The following is a 20,164-nucleotide window of genomic DNA, read 5'->3' on the forward strand; positions in this document are numbered from 1 at the left end:
TCATTGTGTTCATAGCAAAGAGGCACCCAGTCTCTTTCAATTCATTGCAGCATTATTTCTTTGAGGGACACTTTTTTTTTTTTTAAGTTCTTGATTCCTTTCTGAAAGGTCTGAATCACTGAAGTTGTCAAATTAAGTTTCAGATTTCTCCTTTGCCTTCAGTCCCTACCCAAGAACCAGCTTCCCCTCTTGGGCATGGATTATGTTTGGGTAAGAAGGAAGACTGTCCAGATTGATAAAGCAATACCCCTGGGAAAAGATGATTAACATGTATAAAGGGATTTTCCTGCAGTATAAATACCAGCATGCGCTCTCTTGGTGCTTCAGAGCCTCCCTGATGTATATATGCAGGTAGTGAGATTTGAAACGGCCCTTTGAGATGGTAATATAATAAAACTGACTTGAGGAGTGGCATCTCTTCTCCGTTTTCTATTCTTTTGTGGGAATGAGTTGCCAACCTTTTACTTCGACTGATACCTTTATACCTCTGAATTCTGAGTCTTCTGCAACTCTGCCTCTGATAATGCATCCCAGTGCTGCGGAGTGCCTACCGGTCTCCAACCACGCCACCAACGTGATGTCCACAGGTACTAACTTCAATAACGGTCTACATGCGGCTGCGCCTTAAGATGTCAGGATGGGTGCTTTGAATCTTGTTAGTTTAGAATCTCATTTTTTTTTAAATTTTAATGTTTATTAAGTTAAATATTCAGGGTATAAAAGAAGCCAAAATGCCTAAGAAAATATTCAAGAAATATTAGTAAGTGTAGTAATTTCAAGTATTGTTGATTTTATTATAAAGTTCTGTCTTCTATAAAAGTAAACAGTGAGCCTGAAAACCATTTCTATGCAAACATGTATGGATAAAGAGTAAAACTAAAGAAATAGTGTAAAACAATTTAAAAGGTGATTTTCTTTCATCTTATAGATTTATTTGGTTTTTTGTTACATTTACTACCATGTCTAGAAAATGCCATACACCTCATAGTAAACACAACTGAATGATTCCTAATACCAGTAACAGTGTGTTTCAAAGAATAAAATAATTAGATGTTTAAATACACTTGACTTGGACAGTAAAGAATCTGCCTACAATATCGGAGACCCAGGTCTGATCCCTGGGTCAGGCAGATCCCATGGAGAAAGGAATGGCAACCCACTCCACTATTCTTGCCTGGAAAAGTCCAAGGACAAAGGAGCCTGGCAGGTTACAGTCCACGGAGTCGCAAAGAGTCGGACACAATTGAACAACTAACACTTTCACTTTAAATACACTTAACTTCTTTAGAATAATTAAAAACTCAGAAATCAAGTCTAGAGGCAATATAATATTTATTTGTTTATTTTTTAAACATTTTATTTTATATTGGAGTATAGCCAGTTAACAATGCTGTGATATTTTCAGATGGACAGCAGAAGAATTCAGCCATACATGTACCATATCCATTTTTACCCAAACTCCCCTCCCATCTAGGCTAGAGGCAATATAATATTTAGAACCCATGAGCTGATTTGAATTTTTTCAAAATTTAGTTCTGAAGAGATTTCAACCTTTAGCCAAGTTTTTATATTTTCTTATATAACTTTCGTGGATGAAAATTAAGCTTAATTCAAATATATGGTCTCAAACACAACCAAGCAAATAAGTATGTTTTGTTAACATGTCCACTTTTTATTTAGTAACAAAGGACTTTGATTAATAAACAAAGTCTTGGGTAAATGTCTGTTTAATAGCACTTTTCACTTGTAAAACGATCTAAATATGAACTAAATTTTATAAATTTAAAAATCAAATTTGAGTTGATACATTTATATGCCAATTTAAAATATTTTAGCCTTATATTTTGTTATAATTAAGCAGCTTTGAAAGTTATTTGTAAATTTGGTATTAATCTTCAACAGAATTTTCAAGTATCTGAAGATCATATATCTAGATTTTGGGAAAATTATTAATGTAGAGATGTTTTTTATCTACTGAAGAGTCTCAGAATTTAGTTAAACATGTACTGATGCAAATATCCTCAAACATGGTTTTAAAACAATGTAATACAGTATTTTTATGAAGAGGTGTGGCATAAGTAAATTTAAACAATTATCACATATTGTGGTATTGTTCAGTTGCTAAGTCATGTCCAACTCTTTGCAACCCCATGGACTTCAGCATGCCAGACCTCCCTGTCCTTCACTATCTCCTGAAGTCTGTCCATACAACTATCACATAGCTAATTGTATATTTTAAGTAATGGACATTTAAATAGATTGAGAATGAGAAGGATAATGCATTGTTTGCACAATATACTGTACATGGATACTATTTGGCTAGAATAAAAATTGGAATTGAGGTTAAAATTAAGCAGGTCTAAGCTCAAAACGCTATTTATTTTCAAATAAATAAAATTAAAAGTAAATAATGTATCTAGTAAATTAGCTTGTCATTTATATGACTTCCCCAAATCAGCAAAACAAAAGGAATTTAAACCTTGGAAGTAAAAAAATTCATAATTAGTAAAAATGTCCTACATGACTGTTGTTATTGTTTTAAATAGCAATAGCATTGATTTTATAATTTCTCCATCAAATTGTAATCATATATATTTAATTGTCTAGATAAAGAATTAGAAATGATTATAATGAGAGGAGAAGTTGGATATTCAGTGTAGTTCATGTTTGTTTAATTTTGGAATGCATAGAAACCATTATAACACAAAATGACTTCAATTCTATGAGTCAGTTGTAAAATGAAAATTTATATAGATACTTTAAAATATTAAAAATGAGTTATAGTTAGAGAAAATGTTTTACTTTATGTCTTTAATTGGTAGACTACATATTTTCAAAAAGGATTATAAATCTCTTCTAATATCTCACATTATTCAAGAAGATACAGTTATATTTTTGAAAATCCATCACTCTATTCAGGATATAATGGGAAAAAGTAGAAAATAAGATACATAAGAAAACATTGATTAGTGATTTTATTGTTAGTAGTTCATTGTGATTCATGTTTAAAGCTTGATAAAATTTAAGTAAGTCAAATTTAATTTCAAAGTACACCTTAATTCAATGAGACTTGTAGCTATTTATAAGTGAAGTTAAGTTATATGCTGCTGCTGCTGCCGCCAGGTCGCTTCAGTGGTGTCCGACTCTGTGCGATCCCATAGACAGCAGCCCACCAGGCTCTGCTGTCCCTGGGATTCTCCAGGCAAGAACACTGGAGAACACTTGACTTCTCCAAGTTATATGCTAGATTCAACCTTTACAAACTTCTAGTTACTCAATGATCAATGAACTTATTTTTTGACCAGCTTTGTCATTAGAATTGTTCGATTAATTGTGTGCATGCAGAAAATTTACAAGCTCATGGTTTCAATACCAGCCTAAAATACATTGTACATTGTCACAGTTTGTGTAAACCTCTGAATTTAATGGAGTTTTATGATCATACCTAATAAAAGGCTAGTGGCTCTGCCACTTCCTCTTTGATGGAATAAATTTGTTAGGTGAATAAGCAGAAGTAAAAGTAAAGACACATGAAGAGTTGATTTCTGTATTCATTCCTCCAGAAAAAGACAATTTTATAGTACCAGGTTATACGGGAATTTTAAGAGACTATCCTCTGGTCAGCTCTTTGCAATGCCTGTATTGGGTGAAACCTGCAAGAATTCTGCAGCTTCCAGTGTGTGCATGTGTTCATCACTCAGTCATGTCCGGCACTTGGCAACCTCATGGACTGTAGCCCACCAAGGTTAAAACTGGTCAGTCATGCCAACCAGAGCACTGGAGATAATTAACGAAGGCTGTAGTCCACTGTGACGATTCATGAACTCGTTACTTGAGAAAAATTTCAACCCCTAGTTTTAGCATACTCATCAGAGAACTCTGCCCACACATGAGAACAAATTATTGGCATATAACTTTAAGAGCAGCATAAATGTGTACTTCTGAAATGAAACGAATGTGTCTTGAATCCTCATACATTTTCTTACCAGTCCCGTCTATTTTGTCTTTGATCCAAACTCCTAAATGTCTGTGCACATGTTTTGTGGTGACAACATTGGGAAACACAGCGACAGGACTTCATTATTCAGTTCCTTCCTGTCATTATGGAAACCAGTCATCGACCTATGGCGTGATGGCAGGTAAGAAAAATTGTCTTTACATGTAAGATTGAGTTTGGGGACGCTTGGATGCATTTTCTGGGTCGAAGGGAACCTTGACCAGAGTGTGTCATGAAATTCAGATCTCCTAAACTTAGAAATTTCTGCTAAATCCACCACTTACTATAATGGTCCCTGATCTGTGACACCTTCAGAGATCATAATAGTTATACCTGATCACCACTGTTCTCCACAAGCCTGAAATGAACTGCTATGCTTCTTAACTCTTGTGTTTGCTTTGTATGATTTTTATTCTAATTCTCTGTTGCCAAACTGCTAATTGTCACTTGTTTATGCCATTGGTGGGCTTGCCTTTGGTATTAATAAGGTAGCTGCTAGCCTTATGTAACTATTTAAATTTAAAAGTAAATTAACTAAAATAAGGTCAGCTTTAAAATTCCTTAGTTGCCAACAGTGAGCAAGTCAGCAAAATCTTTAAATGACCACTTCATTGCCCGCCTCCATACCAACAGGGTTAACGATTATGAGGTATGGAACTTAATAGTCCTCATTTCCTTTGAGATTTTGGCTGTTCCTTCGGTTCCTGAATTTAAAATGAAACAGGAAAGTGTTTAATAATCTTTTGTGGCTACCAAAGCAGATAAACTAACTTATAGAGTATTTTCCTCATCACAATATTTCTTTCGGCCATTTGGTCTGTAAAGATAAGACATTGAAGGCTAAGCAAGATTTGTAGCTGCTTTAGCAATAGTTGAATCTTTGGCAGCCCTGTCTGAGATGCTCTGAGTCTTGGATAAGATTGAAATAGTATAAGTTACACACATATTTCCCTCTGGATAAAGAAAGCATCACTGGATCAAGATAAACTATCTTGTTTGTTGACACTTAAATGAAGGTATTGTTAGCAAATTTCTTAAGGAAAACAAAATCTGACCTAAGAGATCCACTCATCACAAAATTTATGACTTAATTTTAGACCATGACTATACAATAATTTTTTTGTGCACAGAAATTATTTAGGTATCTCTTAATCTTTTATATTTATTTCTGTAGTAAGAAATACTTTCAGTGACAATAAACTACTAATGTTCTATGTGAAAAATATAAATGTGTGTGTGCATGTGTGATAGTTGTTATCTAGCGTAGGTAATTGAAAAAATCAAACATAGGTTTATGCCTATAAATTTGAAATTAAATTGAACACAGAATTTAGTTCACTAACCTTTAATTTCTAAAAATTTCTCAGGTTAACACTAAATAAAACATTAAAACTTTAAAATGATATATTCCAGAACAAATTAGCTTTCCCTACATTCTGTTAGAAAGCATTCTGCATAAATTCATATTCTCACCTTTATGACGAAGTGAAAACTGATGTTCTTAATGGTTACCTTTAAGTCCTAATGTCTTTCTTCAATAATTAAAAAATAAGGAAAGTCATATTTTTCTTCCTCTGTGAAAACGGACCATTTATGATTCATGTACTTAGCTGTTAATCAGTATCCATGGTTAATGAGAGGATCTCTTGTTGAAGATGAACTACGTTCATTATAAAAATAGTAGAACAATGTGCATTTAGCCACTAGAGGTGCCAAATGCTTTCTGCGGCCCCCACCACACTTGGATTACAGAGACAAGAAATGACGAGCTCATAGACATGTGCTGCTTTTTCTTGGAGGAGAGAGTCCTAGCTGCTCCTTCATAGTAATTCCTAGGAACCCAGGTGCAACTTAAGTCATCTCTGCACCCAGCAAGGGCAGCAATGGGTGGAGGTGAGCGCTCAGACCAACACTGTGAGATGGTTTTTACTACTACCACCCTCCCGCCAGATCTAGGTAGAGGCTCCTGAGTTCACAGCTGGCCTGAGAAATCTGACATCCTTCCCGTTTCCAGGACTGCAGATAACAAGCCCAGATTCACACTAAGAGTCCACAGGCAACTCAGCTTGTGCTGGCCCAAGGTTCCTCAGCAGGCCCTCAGCAAACTCTCCTCTTCATTAAAAGTTAAAAAGGAGAGGTCTTTGGAAAAACCTTTTAAAATGATTCAAAGTCTGGGTTGATGATAAAAATGGAAAAAATGGAAAGCTTTGGAGGTATCGCTCAAACCAAAATTACATATATTTTGTTACTGAAAGAAAAATTCACCATGGCAAGCATAGAGATTATATTTGAATATTTTTGAGAGGGAGATCGTTAAAATGTGATGTGTTTTGTAATTTGTTACAATGTCACTATTTTGACATATGTTCAGTATTAGCCTTTGCATCACGGTGGATTAAATCTCAGAGAATCTGAACCTTTCTGCCGTCATCCCCAGAGAAGCTACACAAATTGAGTTATAAAACACAGGGATTCAGAAGTATTCAGGAATTCAGAAAAGGTTTAAAATACACAAGAGAAACCTGGTAATGTCATTTGAATTTTCTGAGAAGTCTCAAGGCGTTCATCAAATCAGCCACTTCCACACAATCCACAGAAGCGTCTAATCACCAACAAGGAAGGTTCATTGTCACACACTCCATATAAAAGTGAAGCTGCAGAAAGAGCAATATTTCAAAGGGTGTGAAATTGCTTTATTTGAATATGGTTATTTTATCCCTATGCTCTGATGCTTACATTTAGTCTGAGCATTTCATTAAATTAATAACCCACTGGAAAGCAAGAGTTACAGCTCATATTTTAAGCTAAGGTTGGTAGGAAGGATTCTAATCATCAGATGAATCCTCTGTGCCTCATAGTCCAGGTGTGGGGATATCAAAGAGAATGATTGGTGGGGTAAAATGAATTAGCCACACCAGGAACTAATTATAAACCTCGTTCAAGTTAGCATCTCAAAGTGTTAGTCTCTTCATATCCAAGTTGTGACAGGTACCATACATAGCTCTATCGGAGTTGAGTTGTGGCAGCTTTCTACCAACTCACTCTGGTTTTCTCCTTGATCTTCTCTTCAGATACATTCGTAGTTAAATTTCTTCTTCCTCCTCTTCTCTCCTAAGTACTTAAATAATTCAACAGCCTATAGGATGGATAATACGAAACAGGGAACTACAAATGCTATTCAAAGATCTCTTCTAGAAAAACACAGAAGAAAACTAATAACAAAAACCTTTCAAAATTCTGATTTCTGGGTATACAAGGTGGTGTCTGTTCTCATTTGTAAAGCTGGGCGAAAGTTGGAAAACAAACTTGATGAGCTCTGTACCTCGTCCACCATCCTGCGTAGACTGGGCAAATCAGCTCCATGGGAATGATTGCTAAACCCAGCAAGGTTATGAGTTGTGATGGGCACCCAAGATGTGCAGTAAGAGTCCTTGATTAAAAATTGATCTTCAGAGGAAAGCAAAATAGCTGATGCTGGAAAATTATTCAAGGAGATGAATGCTCTTTTTTTTATGAGATGTGAATAATAAGAATAAAAGATGAGTATAGCTGAAAACTGTCTTTTCCACCTGGGCTAGGACAAAAGGTACCAGAAATATGTTTCCTATTTACATAGGAAAGCAGTCTACGTTGGAGGCCATCTCTTCATCCTTAAGTTGTCTTTTTTCTATTTCCTTTTTTGATTTAGTTTTATTTTTGCCTCACTTATTCTCGATGTATTGATACTAAAGAAAGGAGTAATTCTGACCATCTTTTGCCCCTGGATCATGAAAGCCACCTGCAGTAGCATGGATGCTGTGTATTTTCCTTAAATTATGTAGCATCTGTCTCAACTTCACAACCCAAAAGCAGCCACAGGCAATCTGTAAACAAATGGCCATGGCTATGCTCCAAATCAACCTAATTTACAGAACTAGGCAGAAGACCTGTTTATATGTGGATAGGATGTAGCAATGCACAAAAGAGAAAAAAATATCGCAATTCACATTTATGATTTGTTTCACGTTGTCATGCATGAATGTAAAAAAAGAAAATAAATGGAAATATTCAAATGAACTTTGCTGTGCACGTCACAGCAAGGTGGGGGTATTTTACTATGTCCTTCTGCTTCCCCTGTCTGTTCTTTTAAAGCTTCCAGCCCACAACCTCAGGTGTTGTCAGCATCTGGCTAAGCCATGTGCTGCAGAAAAGCAGTCTGCCCAGTATCACAGGACCTTGAATCAGGTGCCTGTAAGGCAAGGTGGACCTCAGCTTCCCATCATCTGCTTTAAAAGACTTACCCTCTGTTTCTCTCCCTCCTCTACCATCCAGAAATCCATGCAGAGCAGTTAAAGAGGCTACGGTGGATTAATCTGCAGGGTGAAAATCCATCTTGGACTGTAAAGAACGTACAAACCCTTCCAAGCTATTTAGGCGTGCACTTGTTCTAGGCTTATAGATAAGTTTGCTTTATCAATGTTTTGGAAATTGTTCATGAAACTTCTGCGGCACACAACTCACTGCATCTTTTCTCTCCCTGCTCAAATCCCGACTTCTTAATATTCTAGGCTTTAGAAAAACCTTTTAAAATACCCTGTCACATATGCCATACCAATCACTCCCCATTTCCCCCCAAATATAGGATCATATAATAGAAATCATTTGTCTGACTGTGCTTGTGACTGGCCCAAATTTCTGTTTAACATTAGTTTCAGGAAAACTGTCCCTGCAGATAATTGTGGATACTTTCAGTTAATGAAAAATAACGCAGCACACGTGTTTTCCTTTCTCCTCTGGATGCCAAACTTCTGAACATGGTATTTCTTGTGTACTCTTTATGGACTCATGTTCAAATTTATTTTCTAAATGTCCATTTCTCCAGAGTATTTATAATATATATACTAGTTTTAAATTTTCCCATAAATAGAGATGGCACACTTCCAATATTTTAGTAAGTATTTATAATACTTTTGTTGGAAAGCATTTGTTTAATGTAGTCAAATATGTTTAAGATGTAGAAATCTTTGAGTCATTTGATTTCCCTGAGTACAGATTACCTGAAAAATGAACTGATTATTTTGATGTGGCTTATTGCAGTGTTCACTGGGCTTCACTTCTAGTTTCAATTGTATAGTGAATTCATCTTAGCACCCAAGGAGTTATTTGTTTTTATATAAATTTTAAATTGTGGATAAAGAAATACACATTTTTTCTCTGAAAATAAAGCAGAAGTCCTTAGATAAATATTAAGTAAATGTTAACATAAAAGTGATCAATTTTTTTATATATTAGTATTTTACTTAACTAGTAGAAATCTAAAACTAATATTAGGCTAAAAATGAACTCTAAAAAATGAGCTTTGAATAGCATTGAAACATGTATATTATCAAGGGTGAAACAGATCACCAGCCCAGGTTGGATGCCTGAGACAAGTGCTCGGGCCTGGTGCACTGGGAAGACCCAGAGGGATGGGATGGGGAGGGAGGTGAGAGGGGGGATCGGGATGGGGAACACATGTAAATCCATGGCTGATTCATGTCAATGTATGGCAAAAACCACTACAATATTGTAAAGTAATTAGCCTCCAACTAATAAAAATAAATGGAAAAAAAAAATTTTATCTGGTCTATTCAATGTACTACCCACTAAAGCAAAAAGTGGATGATTAACAAAAAAAAACTGGATAGTTTTGATTTTTGAAAGCAATATGAGTTGCTTTAGACAGAAACAGTTTCTTTTGTACATTTTTTATATCCATGAAACAGCTAAACTTATTTTATGGTATTTTGCTTAATTTCTCACTTGTATGTATTTTGCTTCAGAAAAATAATAGTCTACTGGATAAGGGTACACTTCAAAATTATATTTTCTCATATAAATAATATGAGCCAACAATTTACTGACTTGCAATATTCTCTGCTCATTACATATTGATATATTAATGTAAGATTTATATATTCTGGCAAAATACACCATTACTCATGTCTGATTTGTGACTGTATTTATAGAGAAATTATAAATGGCATAAAACTGATGTATTTTTTAGTAAGTTTCTAAGAATGATTACTGCCTATATTCTATAGTCATTTATATTTAATTTATACTCATAAGAAAAATGATTAATTATTGAATATTTTATTTATATCAAAATGTCTTGGTTACACCCGTGTCATTTAAGATAAAGTGAAATCCTAAAGAATAAAAATGTAATATACTGCTGAAGAAAACAGAAATAAAATGTGTGGGAATTTGGCTTATACCATCCTGTCACCCATACACCCTGACTGAGTCTCTTCTCTCCAAATGAAGAGTGAAATCTAGAAGCAATTAAACAATTAAATCATGTAGTTTTTTGAGATTTCTCATTTAACTAACTCAATGGATTCAGTGCTTCATCATTTATGAGGGATTATGTATCATATCTAGAATTGCACCCTTCCTTGACACTTACGTTTTCTTCTTAAATAGTAATCAAGAAATGATTCCATCATAGTATGTTTTGCAAGAATCTTGTTGCTGACTTTCTAATAGATCTTTAAAAGTTACTTTTTGTCAACATCCATCATTAACATTAAATCTATTTAAACCTTATTAATCTGTTTTGTGTTCTCATAATTTTCTTTTTACCTGCCTTTACTAAATTAAGCATTTACTGATAAAACATTGGATTTCTTAATGCTGTAAAATCAATTTTTCAATGCTATGAAAATTTCCCAGCATAGCACTTAACATAAACCTTGATTATATAATTAAGAAAATAGAGATAAAAATATACATTCTGGTAGAGTTGAACCTCAGATTCACAAGAACTGATGAATAGGTTTTTGTTTGTTTGTTTTTGGGGAGCCATGCTGAATTCCATAACCAGGAGTCAAACCCATACCCCCTATACTGAAAGGATGAAGTCGTAACCACTGGACCGCTAGGGAAGTCCCTAGATGTCTTTTATGAGAAAAACAATGATGGAAAACTCACACTTCTTTGAAATTTGCTTATTTCTATTTTAATTATTTGCAAGTCCCTGGTTCTTTCCTTCGGCTTTGCATTATCTTTGTTTTCGCTGCTCCCAGGAAGGTGGGAAAAATGATCACATTTCTCCTAAGCTACACTGACTTCTACTTCGGAAAACCGAATGTCAGGTAACCTTTGAGAACTGAGACTGGCCGTCACAGAATAATCTGATGGGCCAAAATTTTCCGTGTATCAAAATGAGGGGTGATTACAAATGGTCCTTTTCTTCTTGTTACAGGGAGCTTAACCCCTTGTCTTTATAAGTTTCCTGACCACACGTTGAGTCATGGGTTTCCTCCCATGCATCAGCCTCTCCTTTCAGAGGACCCCACTGCCGCTGATTTCAAGCAGGAGCTCAGGAGGAAAAGCAAATTGGTTGAAGAGCCAATAGACATGGATTCTCCAGAAATCCGAGAACTTGAGAAGTTTGCCAATGAGTTTAAAGTGAGAAGAATTAAGCTAGGTAGGTACTTGTTAACAGCCGTGGGACACACAACCCCTTCTGCTAAGTCTGACTCTATTACTGTTAGTCTCTTACACGCTGCTCAGAAATTCAAGACAGTTCTCATTCTACATCTCTACTGTGGATGTAAGTTACTTGAATTATGAAAACCTACAGAAACCTTCATTTCCTTGTAAATTCTTAGCAGCCAAAATACATAGATTTCTAAATTAATGGTCTCTTTTTCAAACATAAGTTTAGAAATAGCTTTGTTTTATTTGAATAAATACTTCTGTGTAATTCAAAGGCTAAAAAGCTATGTGAATTGTATCCCTCTGCTTATCCTTCCTGTTTATCAATGTTATTAGTTTCTGTGTATCCTTCTATTCTATGCATATTCAAATAAGCTAATACATGTATTTCTTCATATAGACATTTTTCACTTGACTATTTTGGAGAGCTTTCAGTATTAGTTTTTAAGAGAGCTCATCTTTTCAATGCATCTCTCAATTCCATTTTATGAATATATTACCAGTCTCCTACTAATGGAATTTAGATGGTTTTCAATCTTATGTTACTGAAGACAATGATGCAATGATTAACTTCATAAATAGCATTTTGCTCCTATAAAAATATATGTGTAGGGAAAGTGTTAAAAGCAAAGTTGCTTTATTGAAGAGTAGGTGTATTTGTAATTTCAATAGATGTCAAATTGGTCTCTATGTAAGTTCTAACAAATTTAATTGCCACCATGAGCATCTGCTTTGCCACTCTTCAGAATATGAATTCTGTTAAGGCTGAAGTTTTTTGTTTTTTGTTTACTTCCTTTTGCTTTCTCCTTAATAGCATATCCTCAGCACTTGGAACAGTGACTGGCATGTAGAATAAAAATTAGTTGTTGAAGGAAAAAGATGCTATTAATCTTTTGGACCTGCAAATCAGTTAGGCAAAGGGAGTAGTTTCATTTTAAATTTCCCTTATGAGTGAAGAGTGAAAGAAGTTCTTTCATGTGTTGACAGTCATTTGTAATTCCTTTTCTGTGAGCTATCTCTTCATAGCCTTTGCTCACTTTCTAGGGTGAAGTGTTTTTAATGTAAATAGTCATATAATTAACCTTGATTTAAATGCATGAAATATATTTTTAATGGATTGAACTGATAGTACAAACTTCTGCTTTTGTGGACTGAGCCATTGGTGACTTTTAATGATATCAATTGATGGGTATCATATGTAATCATTTTATGCATACAGGTAAATAGCCTTGGGCCCTGAATTAATACGTAGTTACTATTTGTCATAAACACAGCAGTAGGCATCTTTATAACATTCATTTTCAATTTACTTTTTATATGACTGTGAATGTTTCAAATTCTACACTGATGACATTTATCAACTTATATTCTGAAAATGTTTGATACAATCTATGAAAACTTTTTGCCTGGAGATAGAAGCATTACCAAATGACGTAATAAATGTTTGGTGATATACATAAAATGTTGTGTGACCAAAGTCTAATAATAAGCATGCTTTTAGGGAAAGTAAACACAGTTCTTAGTTTTATTTGGTAACTTCAACATGTTGAATTTTTCACTCTTACGGTTGAGATAAAAATATTTGTGATATATCACCATATATTTTATGTATTATATTTTAATATCTATAGATTTTGAGCATATTTCAACAGACGTCTAATAATAATGATTAGAGAGACTTTTTAAATGTCTTCTAAAGTGTGTATGAGGGATTCCCTGGTAGAACAGCTGGTAAAGAATCCACCTGCAATGCAGGAGACCCCAGTTTGATTCCTGGGTCAGGAAGATCCCTTGGAGAAGGGATAGGCTACCCATTCCAGTAGTCTTCAGCTTCCCAGTGGCTCAGCTGGTAAAAAATCTGACTGCTATGTGGGAGATCTGGGTTCAGTCCCTGGGTTGGGAAGATCCCCTGGAGAAGGGAACAGCTACCCACTCTGTTATTCTGGCCTGGAGAATTCCATGGACTATATAGTCCATGGGGTTGCAAAGAATGGTCTGGCTACACTTATATTAGGTTATAAAAATGATTCATGTATAATTACTACAGTACATAGCACAGTGGCAAAAAAAAAATCTGGATACATTAAAAAGAATCATTTCAATACTTTATACCTATGCCACATTATCTAGAAACTTTTCTTATATATTTTTGCAAAGTGTGTATGACACATTTATCCAATTTGGCTAAATATGAATGGCAAATGTTCCTATCTGAATTCTTTTGACTTCTAAAATATTAACTTACTAACTAGAAGGAATTTTTAAAAATACTAGACAATTCTACACTGAATAACCTTACTGTTATTCTAAATTGCCAACAGATATATGGTTAAAAGCAATATTTAATAGTTGACAAAGATACATACACAAATTTGTACAATAGAGGACCAAAATCAGTGTTTCTTGCAAAACTGAAGCTGATGGCCTTGTTCTTTCACAGGATACACCCAAACAAATGTTGGGGAAGCTCTGGCAGCTGTGCATGGCTCGGAATTCAGTCAAACAACGATCTGTCGATTTGAAAACCTGCAGCTCAGCTTCAAAAATGCATGCAAACTAAAAGCAATATTATCCAAATGGCTGGAGGAAGCCGAGCAAGTAGGAGGTACAAAAGCTGTGTTTCTGGAAACAATGATGTTTTAACCTAAAAACAGTGGTTTCCCTCGACTGGATTTGTGCTAAAGCAAGAGGTTTGAAGTTTGGTTTGATTTTTCTCTTTGACATGAAAAATAAGTATCTTGTTTCATCACACTAAAAGGAAAAGCAAAACCAGTGAAAGTGTAGAAATAAATTTATTGAAAAGATAAATAGAGAATAAAATATATAGGAAAGTTTCTAGACAATGTGGCATAGGTGTAAAGTGGTGAAATGATTCTTTTTAATATATCCAGATTTTTTTTCTGCTGTGCTATATACTGTAGTAATTATGCATGAATCATTTTTATAACCTAAAATAAGTGTAGCCAGACCATTTGCACATACCATTCTTTCTAGTGAATAACAAGCAATTGCTAGATGAACAATTTAATGTGATAAAATTATCTACTTATGTTAATGTCAAGGCTGGCTAAAGAGCAAGGTTTGATACCATTTAGAGCAACTGTTTCAACAAAGATAGGGTATGATTTAAAGACAACTGTTAATATTTATAAGTTAATATTTTTTCTGTGTTAACATATTAATCTAGGGCTTGTAATCTAAAATGATGTGTACTGCAAAATTTTAAAACAAAAATGTATGGTAATTTTATTTTGTATTGTTTTATAAAGAAACTTTAAATCCAAATCTGATAGTTAAAAAAAAAAAACCTGCTTTGTTTTTGTAATTATTCATTGTGTTTGCATCACAGCTTTATACAATGAGAAAGTTGGTGCAAATGAAAGAAAAAGGAAACGGAGAACAACTATCAGGTATACTTTTGAGATATTAAAAGTTAGTGGAGAAGAAATGATATTTTACAAATGGAATGAGCATTTGAGTATAATATAGGTTCAATATAACATAAAAATGAATACAGCCAATTGAGAAAATAAGATAGGTGAAAAAGCACAATATTCAATAAATTACTGCTGAGAAACAGCTGGAAATTTAAAATTTGATGGAAAAATGTGTATTGTTTGATTCAAAACAGTTTTGCTCTGCAAGTTTTGGATAAAACAGAAGCTGTACAATCACAGCTAAAAAGAATGACTGTTTCTACTGTCCTTTTAGACATAAGTCTTGCTCTGGAAATATATTATCTATGTTATTACAAATAACAAAACTGGTTGCCGGTATTCTAGTTGCTTAAAGTTCAAAGTGACTTCTAGCATTTCAAGCCAGATTGCTCATTTATCTTTTTGTAGTTTCCATGAGGCTCACGGAGGAATTGCTAAAATACAGGTTTTGTTTTGGTTGATTGGTTGTACACTATACATTTCAGTAACCTGAGTTCCGGGGGACATTTAGCAATGCATAGTTTATTTTCTTCTCAATAAGTCAGTGCCCTCTTGTGGCAGAAGGTGGATAAACAATGTCTGGGTTTCCCTCCTTAATTTCTTCCTGTGACTCTCTAAAAGGAGCCTACATGAGACAAGCATCTAAATGTTCAAAAAAACTTCACATTTATTATTATTGAAGAGCTTTGAAGGTGTTTTCAGATTCTTTAGGTTTCCTTTTTACATTAATGTTAATACTAATATTTAGGAAATTTAACCTAACTTGATTTCGATGTGCCTAAACCATCATCTCCCTTCCTCTTTGCTGCCAACTCCCCACCTCCCAGCATTGCCGCTAAAGACGCCCTGGAGAGACACTTTGGAGAACAGAATAAGCCTTCCTCTCAGGAGATCCTGCGGATGGCTGAAGAACTGAACCTGGAGAAAGAAGTGGTGAGGGTTTGGTTTTGTAACCGAAGGCAGAGAGAAAAACGGGTGAAAACAAGCCTGAATCAGAGTTTATTTACTATTTCTAAGGAGCATCTTGAATGCAGATAGGATCTCCTATTGTGTAATAGCTAGCTTTTCCATTTTTCATTCCTTTCTCTTCTCCAGCCAAAATAGAAATTATTTGGTTAGCTTCAAAACATCACATTAGTAATTTTTGCAGAAGTGTTTCTTTTCTACTTTAAAAATAAATACAGTTTAAATTATGTTAATGAATTATTCTCAGAAGGCACATTGTACATTTTAAGCCAAAGACTAATAGGATTAAAACAATGATTCTGTCCCTCTCACTATATCTTTCCCTCTATCTCTCCCTAACACACACACAGACACACACACACACACATACACACACAGGAGTATGCACATGTGGTCTTTTAGTTTAAAGATTCTTTTCCCAAAGGCTGTATATCTGCTTTTTAATATTTTAGTCAGTTATGCCACATAAAGAATATCACCAGAGAAGATCCAATTAGAAAATTCCTTTACTGATGCTCTGCTTGACATCAGCTTTAATAGTTTGTTTGAACTAAAAGTTTTGCACTTAAGAACCAGAGGTGCCTTAGAATTTTATTATTGCATTTAGGAATAAATCTTAATCAGAAGTGACACCTTTGAAGTAACAATTAGGGCACAGAGCCCAAAGAAGTGTTTCAAAAGAAATTTGTAGAAATATTAATTTATGATCTTTTTATTCTTCCCAGACATTAGCTTTTTTGATGTTTAGCTGTGGAAAATATGCTTTATGGATTCTTGAGCCCCACACTACTGTTTCTATAAGCTATAAAAGTACAAGGAAGATGTTTGGCATACTTGCTATTTCTCCAGTGCGTGGGGAAGCCTTTGCTCACAGTGGAAAGAAATCTTTGTTAAATGAACAAGGGAGTTTACTCTTAACAGTGGCTACAAACTTGAAGAGAGTCAAATTTAATACCATAGCTCATTTTTGAAATCTCACAACCTAGAAAATCATCTGGGGTCCCATCAGAAAAGAGGATCATTTTTGGTTTAATTGGTTAGACTATGATTTATTGTTAATGAAAAAATTTGCTGTATTGAGCTTTTCAATTCAGGGAGTTGCACCCTAAGGAACATGTATTTAATTAATAAGACTGCACCACTGTACAGCATATGGGACATAGCCAATATTATATAGTAACTTTAAATGGAGTATAATCTATAATCTATAATCTATGGAGTATAATCTATACTGAATCAATGTTGTACACCTGAAATTAACATATTGTAAGTCAACTATACTTCAATTTAAAAAAAGAATGCACTTCTTTAAAACTTGTAGGTAGAAGCAAACTGTAATGTGTTACCACTATCAAATAGTGACTTTGTTTTGCATTTTGAATGTCAATCTGCTGGCAATGTTGATCTAACTTATTTTATATAACAAAAAATGGGAACAGACTAAATTTTATTATTTAGAATGCTTACTAAATAAACTATACTGTCCTGTCTCTTGCTTTTTGTAATATTAATAAAGAATAAGGATTATGAAGATCATAATCTATGTAGATTATATATATATATATGTGTGCACACATAATCAACATCAATTGGATAGCTGGAAACATTGATATATTATTAAAAGCAAACAAAATATCAGGTTTCAGTGGCCTGATAATCCATGCTTAAGTACACATCTAGCACACAGGAGGTGTTAAATACTATACAGATACACACACACACACACACACACACACACACACACACACGTATGCACACATATATATATATATATATATACTATACATATACATGTATAGCATGTATATATAGACTTTTCTTGAGAGTAAACTCCAAATTATTCAGCTATGTGGATTTATAGGTACTTTTCTTTTGATAATTCATTTGCTTAAAACATATATATTAGTTGGGGAAGTGATTCATTAGTTTGTAAAAGGCAGAGCAAAAGGTACATACAGACAGACACTCCTAAAAATATATGTATACATGCTGTTGAAACTTGCAAATAAAAGCAAAAGTAATGCATTATAAATCTAGAATAGTGACTCTTTGCACTTAAATATGAAACTTCTGGGAATGTTTAATCTGACTCTGTATAGCAAAAACAAGCACGGATATGTGCCTCAGCCATCACTACAGATGTTAAGTTTAGATTATAGTCAGACATTCTTCTATAAGGTCATTCTTTTCAACTTTAGATACAGTTAGCATTGGAAACCAGTTTTTGTCCCTAAAAAATATTTTGAGGCAATCTTTAATATTGAAATAGCAATCCCTTATTTACTATTTATTACTAGTAATAGTAATAATACTAGTCACTTATTACTAGCTATTTACTAGTTGTAAATGTACTGGTATTTGCTATTCATTCATTTGTATAAATGAGTTTTGAGGCTATATTTTCTAACTATTTAGATAGTATTTTAATAGATATTGGCTTCCTTAAAAATAGAAAATGGTGAATGTTATTTAGAATTCTAAGCTGCAATTAAACAAGTGACAAATGTGATTTACTGTGCAGTGTCTATGCATTTAACATTTGGGAATACATCCAAAGCTGACATTAGCCACACAGCCTTTCCGTTTTTATGAGCTCTTCTGTGGGACATCTTCAAGAATTCGGTTGAGTTCCATTAAGATGGAAGGATCTGTTTGTCACTTATACCTATTGGTATACTCAGTTTTACCCTGTAGAGGTGGCTAAGAAATTCATTTAACTTACCTTTCGATATCTAATGGTAAAAATAAAGAATCTGCCTGCAAAGTGGAAGACCCAGCTTCAATCCCTGTGTCGGGGAGATCCCTTGAAGAATGAAACGGCAACCCACTCCGGTATTCTTGCCTGGAAAATCCCACAGCCTGGCAAGCTATGGTCCATGGGACTGCAAAGAGTCGGATACGACTGTGCGGCTAACACTTTCACTTTCCTTATCTAATGGTAAAAATAGTTAAAAGAAATATTTTCAGTGTTTGGGACAGAGATGTTTGTGTGTGTGCACCCGTGCGTATTTTCAGGTTCTTGGGAGGATGGCTTGTGGAGAGGGGGAGTATGTATGCTGTTCCTATAGTGGGTACCTGAAATCAGACTTGAGGATCCTCAGGCTTCCTTGAAGGGAAATTCAATCCAGTTGACTCTTGAAAGAACTAAGTAATAGGATTTGTCTTAAACACATCTATGGACTCAGGTCCTATAGAAATTGAAAAGTTGATCTATTCTTCTGTAGCTGCAAAACCCTGTTCATGTAGAGTAATGGCATCAAGAGAGTAAGTTATCACAGGTTTCTTTTCCAGATTTGCACATACACAGTTTAAACATGGGAATGTCTGAAACAGGGGTACATATTTAAATTGGGCCCACCAGGACCAGGCTAGGAGTGTGGCTACTGGGCTAGTAAGGAATGTATATGTGTCCATGGGGTGAGGGCAGGCTTCTCCTAAAGGTATTCATTACAAATAATACACTTCACTGTGCTGGTAACATGAAGCTCACAGGTCACCAGATTTCCCACTCTGGTCTACATAGGCACATTGCTTTAAAATTCATTTTTTTGAAGTATAGTTGATTTACAAGGTTGTGTTAATTTCGTGAACTCATTTCCACTACCTCTGCCATAACCAGGCACTCCCCCTCCAAACAGAGTAGTCTGTGAAACACAATCAGCTGACAGGGATGGTCATTTTATGTTCTCGAAGATGAGTATTGACATTCTTGTACCAAATTCTACTTCTCTCAGACTCAGTGATCTCCCCCATCCATGACATTAACATCCAGTAACAGAATATGACATCGGGCTGCATCCTTCAGTAAGAGAAACTGCTATCCTCCTCAGCTCACTTTCTATCGGCACACTTGTCAGTTGCTAAAGAAATCCTTTTGCCAAAAGTAGGAAATGAGGAAACTCAAGTAACCATATAAATCAGTTGTTTCATTAAACTCAGTGTGAAAGAATCCTTGTGTACTAATTCTAAGGGTCTAAAGGAAGCTTTATTTTTCACTGACAAAGGTATAGTCAAAGCTATGGTTTCTCCAGTAGTCAAGTACAGATGTGGGGTGGACCACAAGCAAGGCTGAGCTCTGAAGAATTGATGCTTTCCAACTGTGGTGCTGGAGGAGACTCTTGAGAGTCCCTTGGACTGCAAGGAGATCAATCCTAAAGGAAACCAACCCGGAATATTCATCGGAGGGACTGATGCTGAAGGTGCTCCAATATTCTGGCCACCTGATGTGAACAGCTGACTCACTGGAAGAGACCCCGATGCTGGGAAAGAGAGAGGGCAGAAAGAGAAGAGGGCGGCAGAG

General features: G+C 34.8%; 1 protein-coding gene across 2 annotated transcripts; it reads left to right on the forward strand.

The window, feature by feature from the left end:
• The first annotated feature begins 445 nt into the window (after positions 1–445).
• POU1F1 (POU class 1 homeobox 1) lies at positions 446–15,936 on the forward strand. 2 transcript variants are annotated; one of them, XM_020893267.2, is made up of 6 exons: positions 446–587; positions 3,990–4,139; positions 11,226–11,450; positions 13,902–14,066; positions 14,811–14,871; positions 15,726–15,936. In XM_020893267.2, the coding sequence occupies exons 1-6, from the start codon at positions 446–448 to the stop codon at positions 15,934–15,936; spliced, it is 954 nt and encodes a 317-aa protein (XP_020748926.2). The 2 variants fall into 2 exon arrangements, with proteins under 2 accessions (XP_020748926.2, XP_020748927.2); XM_020893268.2 differs by having other exon boundaries at positions 4,068–4,139.
• The last annotated feature ends 4,228 nt before the right edge of the window (positions 15,937–20,164 follow it).

This window comes from Odocoileus virginianus, chromosome 25 (assembly GCF_023699985.2).
Source record: "Odocoileus virginianus isolate 20LAN1187 ecotype Illinois chromosome 25, Ovbor_1.2, whole genome shotgun sequence".
NCBI lineage: Eukaryota > Metazoa > Chordata > Mammalia > Artiodactyla > Cervidae > Odocoileus > Odocoileus virginianus.

Coding starts and splice junctions, on each gene's coding strand:
- POU1F1 (XM_020893267.2), top strand. CDS start 446: ATGAGTTGCCAACCTTTTACTTCGACTGATACCTTTATACCTCTGAAT. Junction 4,140..11,225: donor GACCTATGGCGTGATGGCAG/GTAAGAAAAATT, acceptor TTCTTGTTACAG/GGAGCTTAACCCCTTGTCTT. Junction 14,067..14,810: donor GGAAGCCGAGCAAGTAGGAG/GTACAAAAGCTG, acceptor TTTGCATCACAG/CTTTATACAATGAGAAAGTT.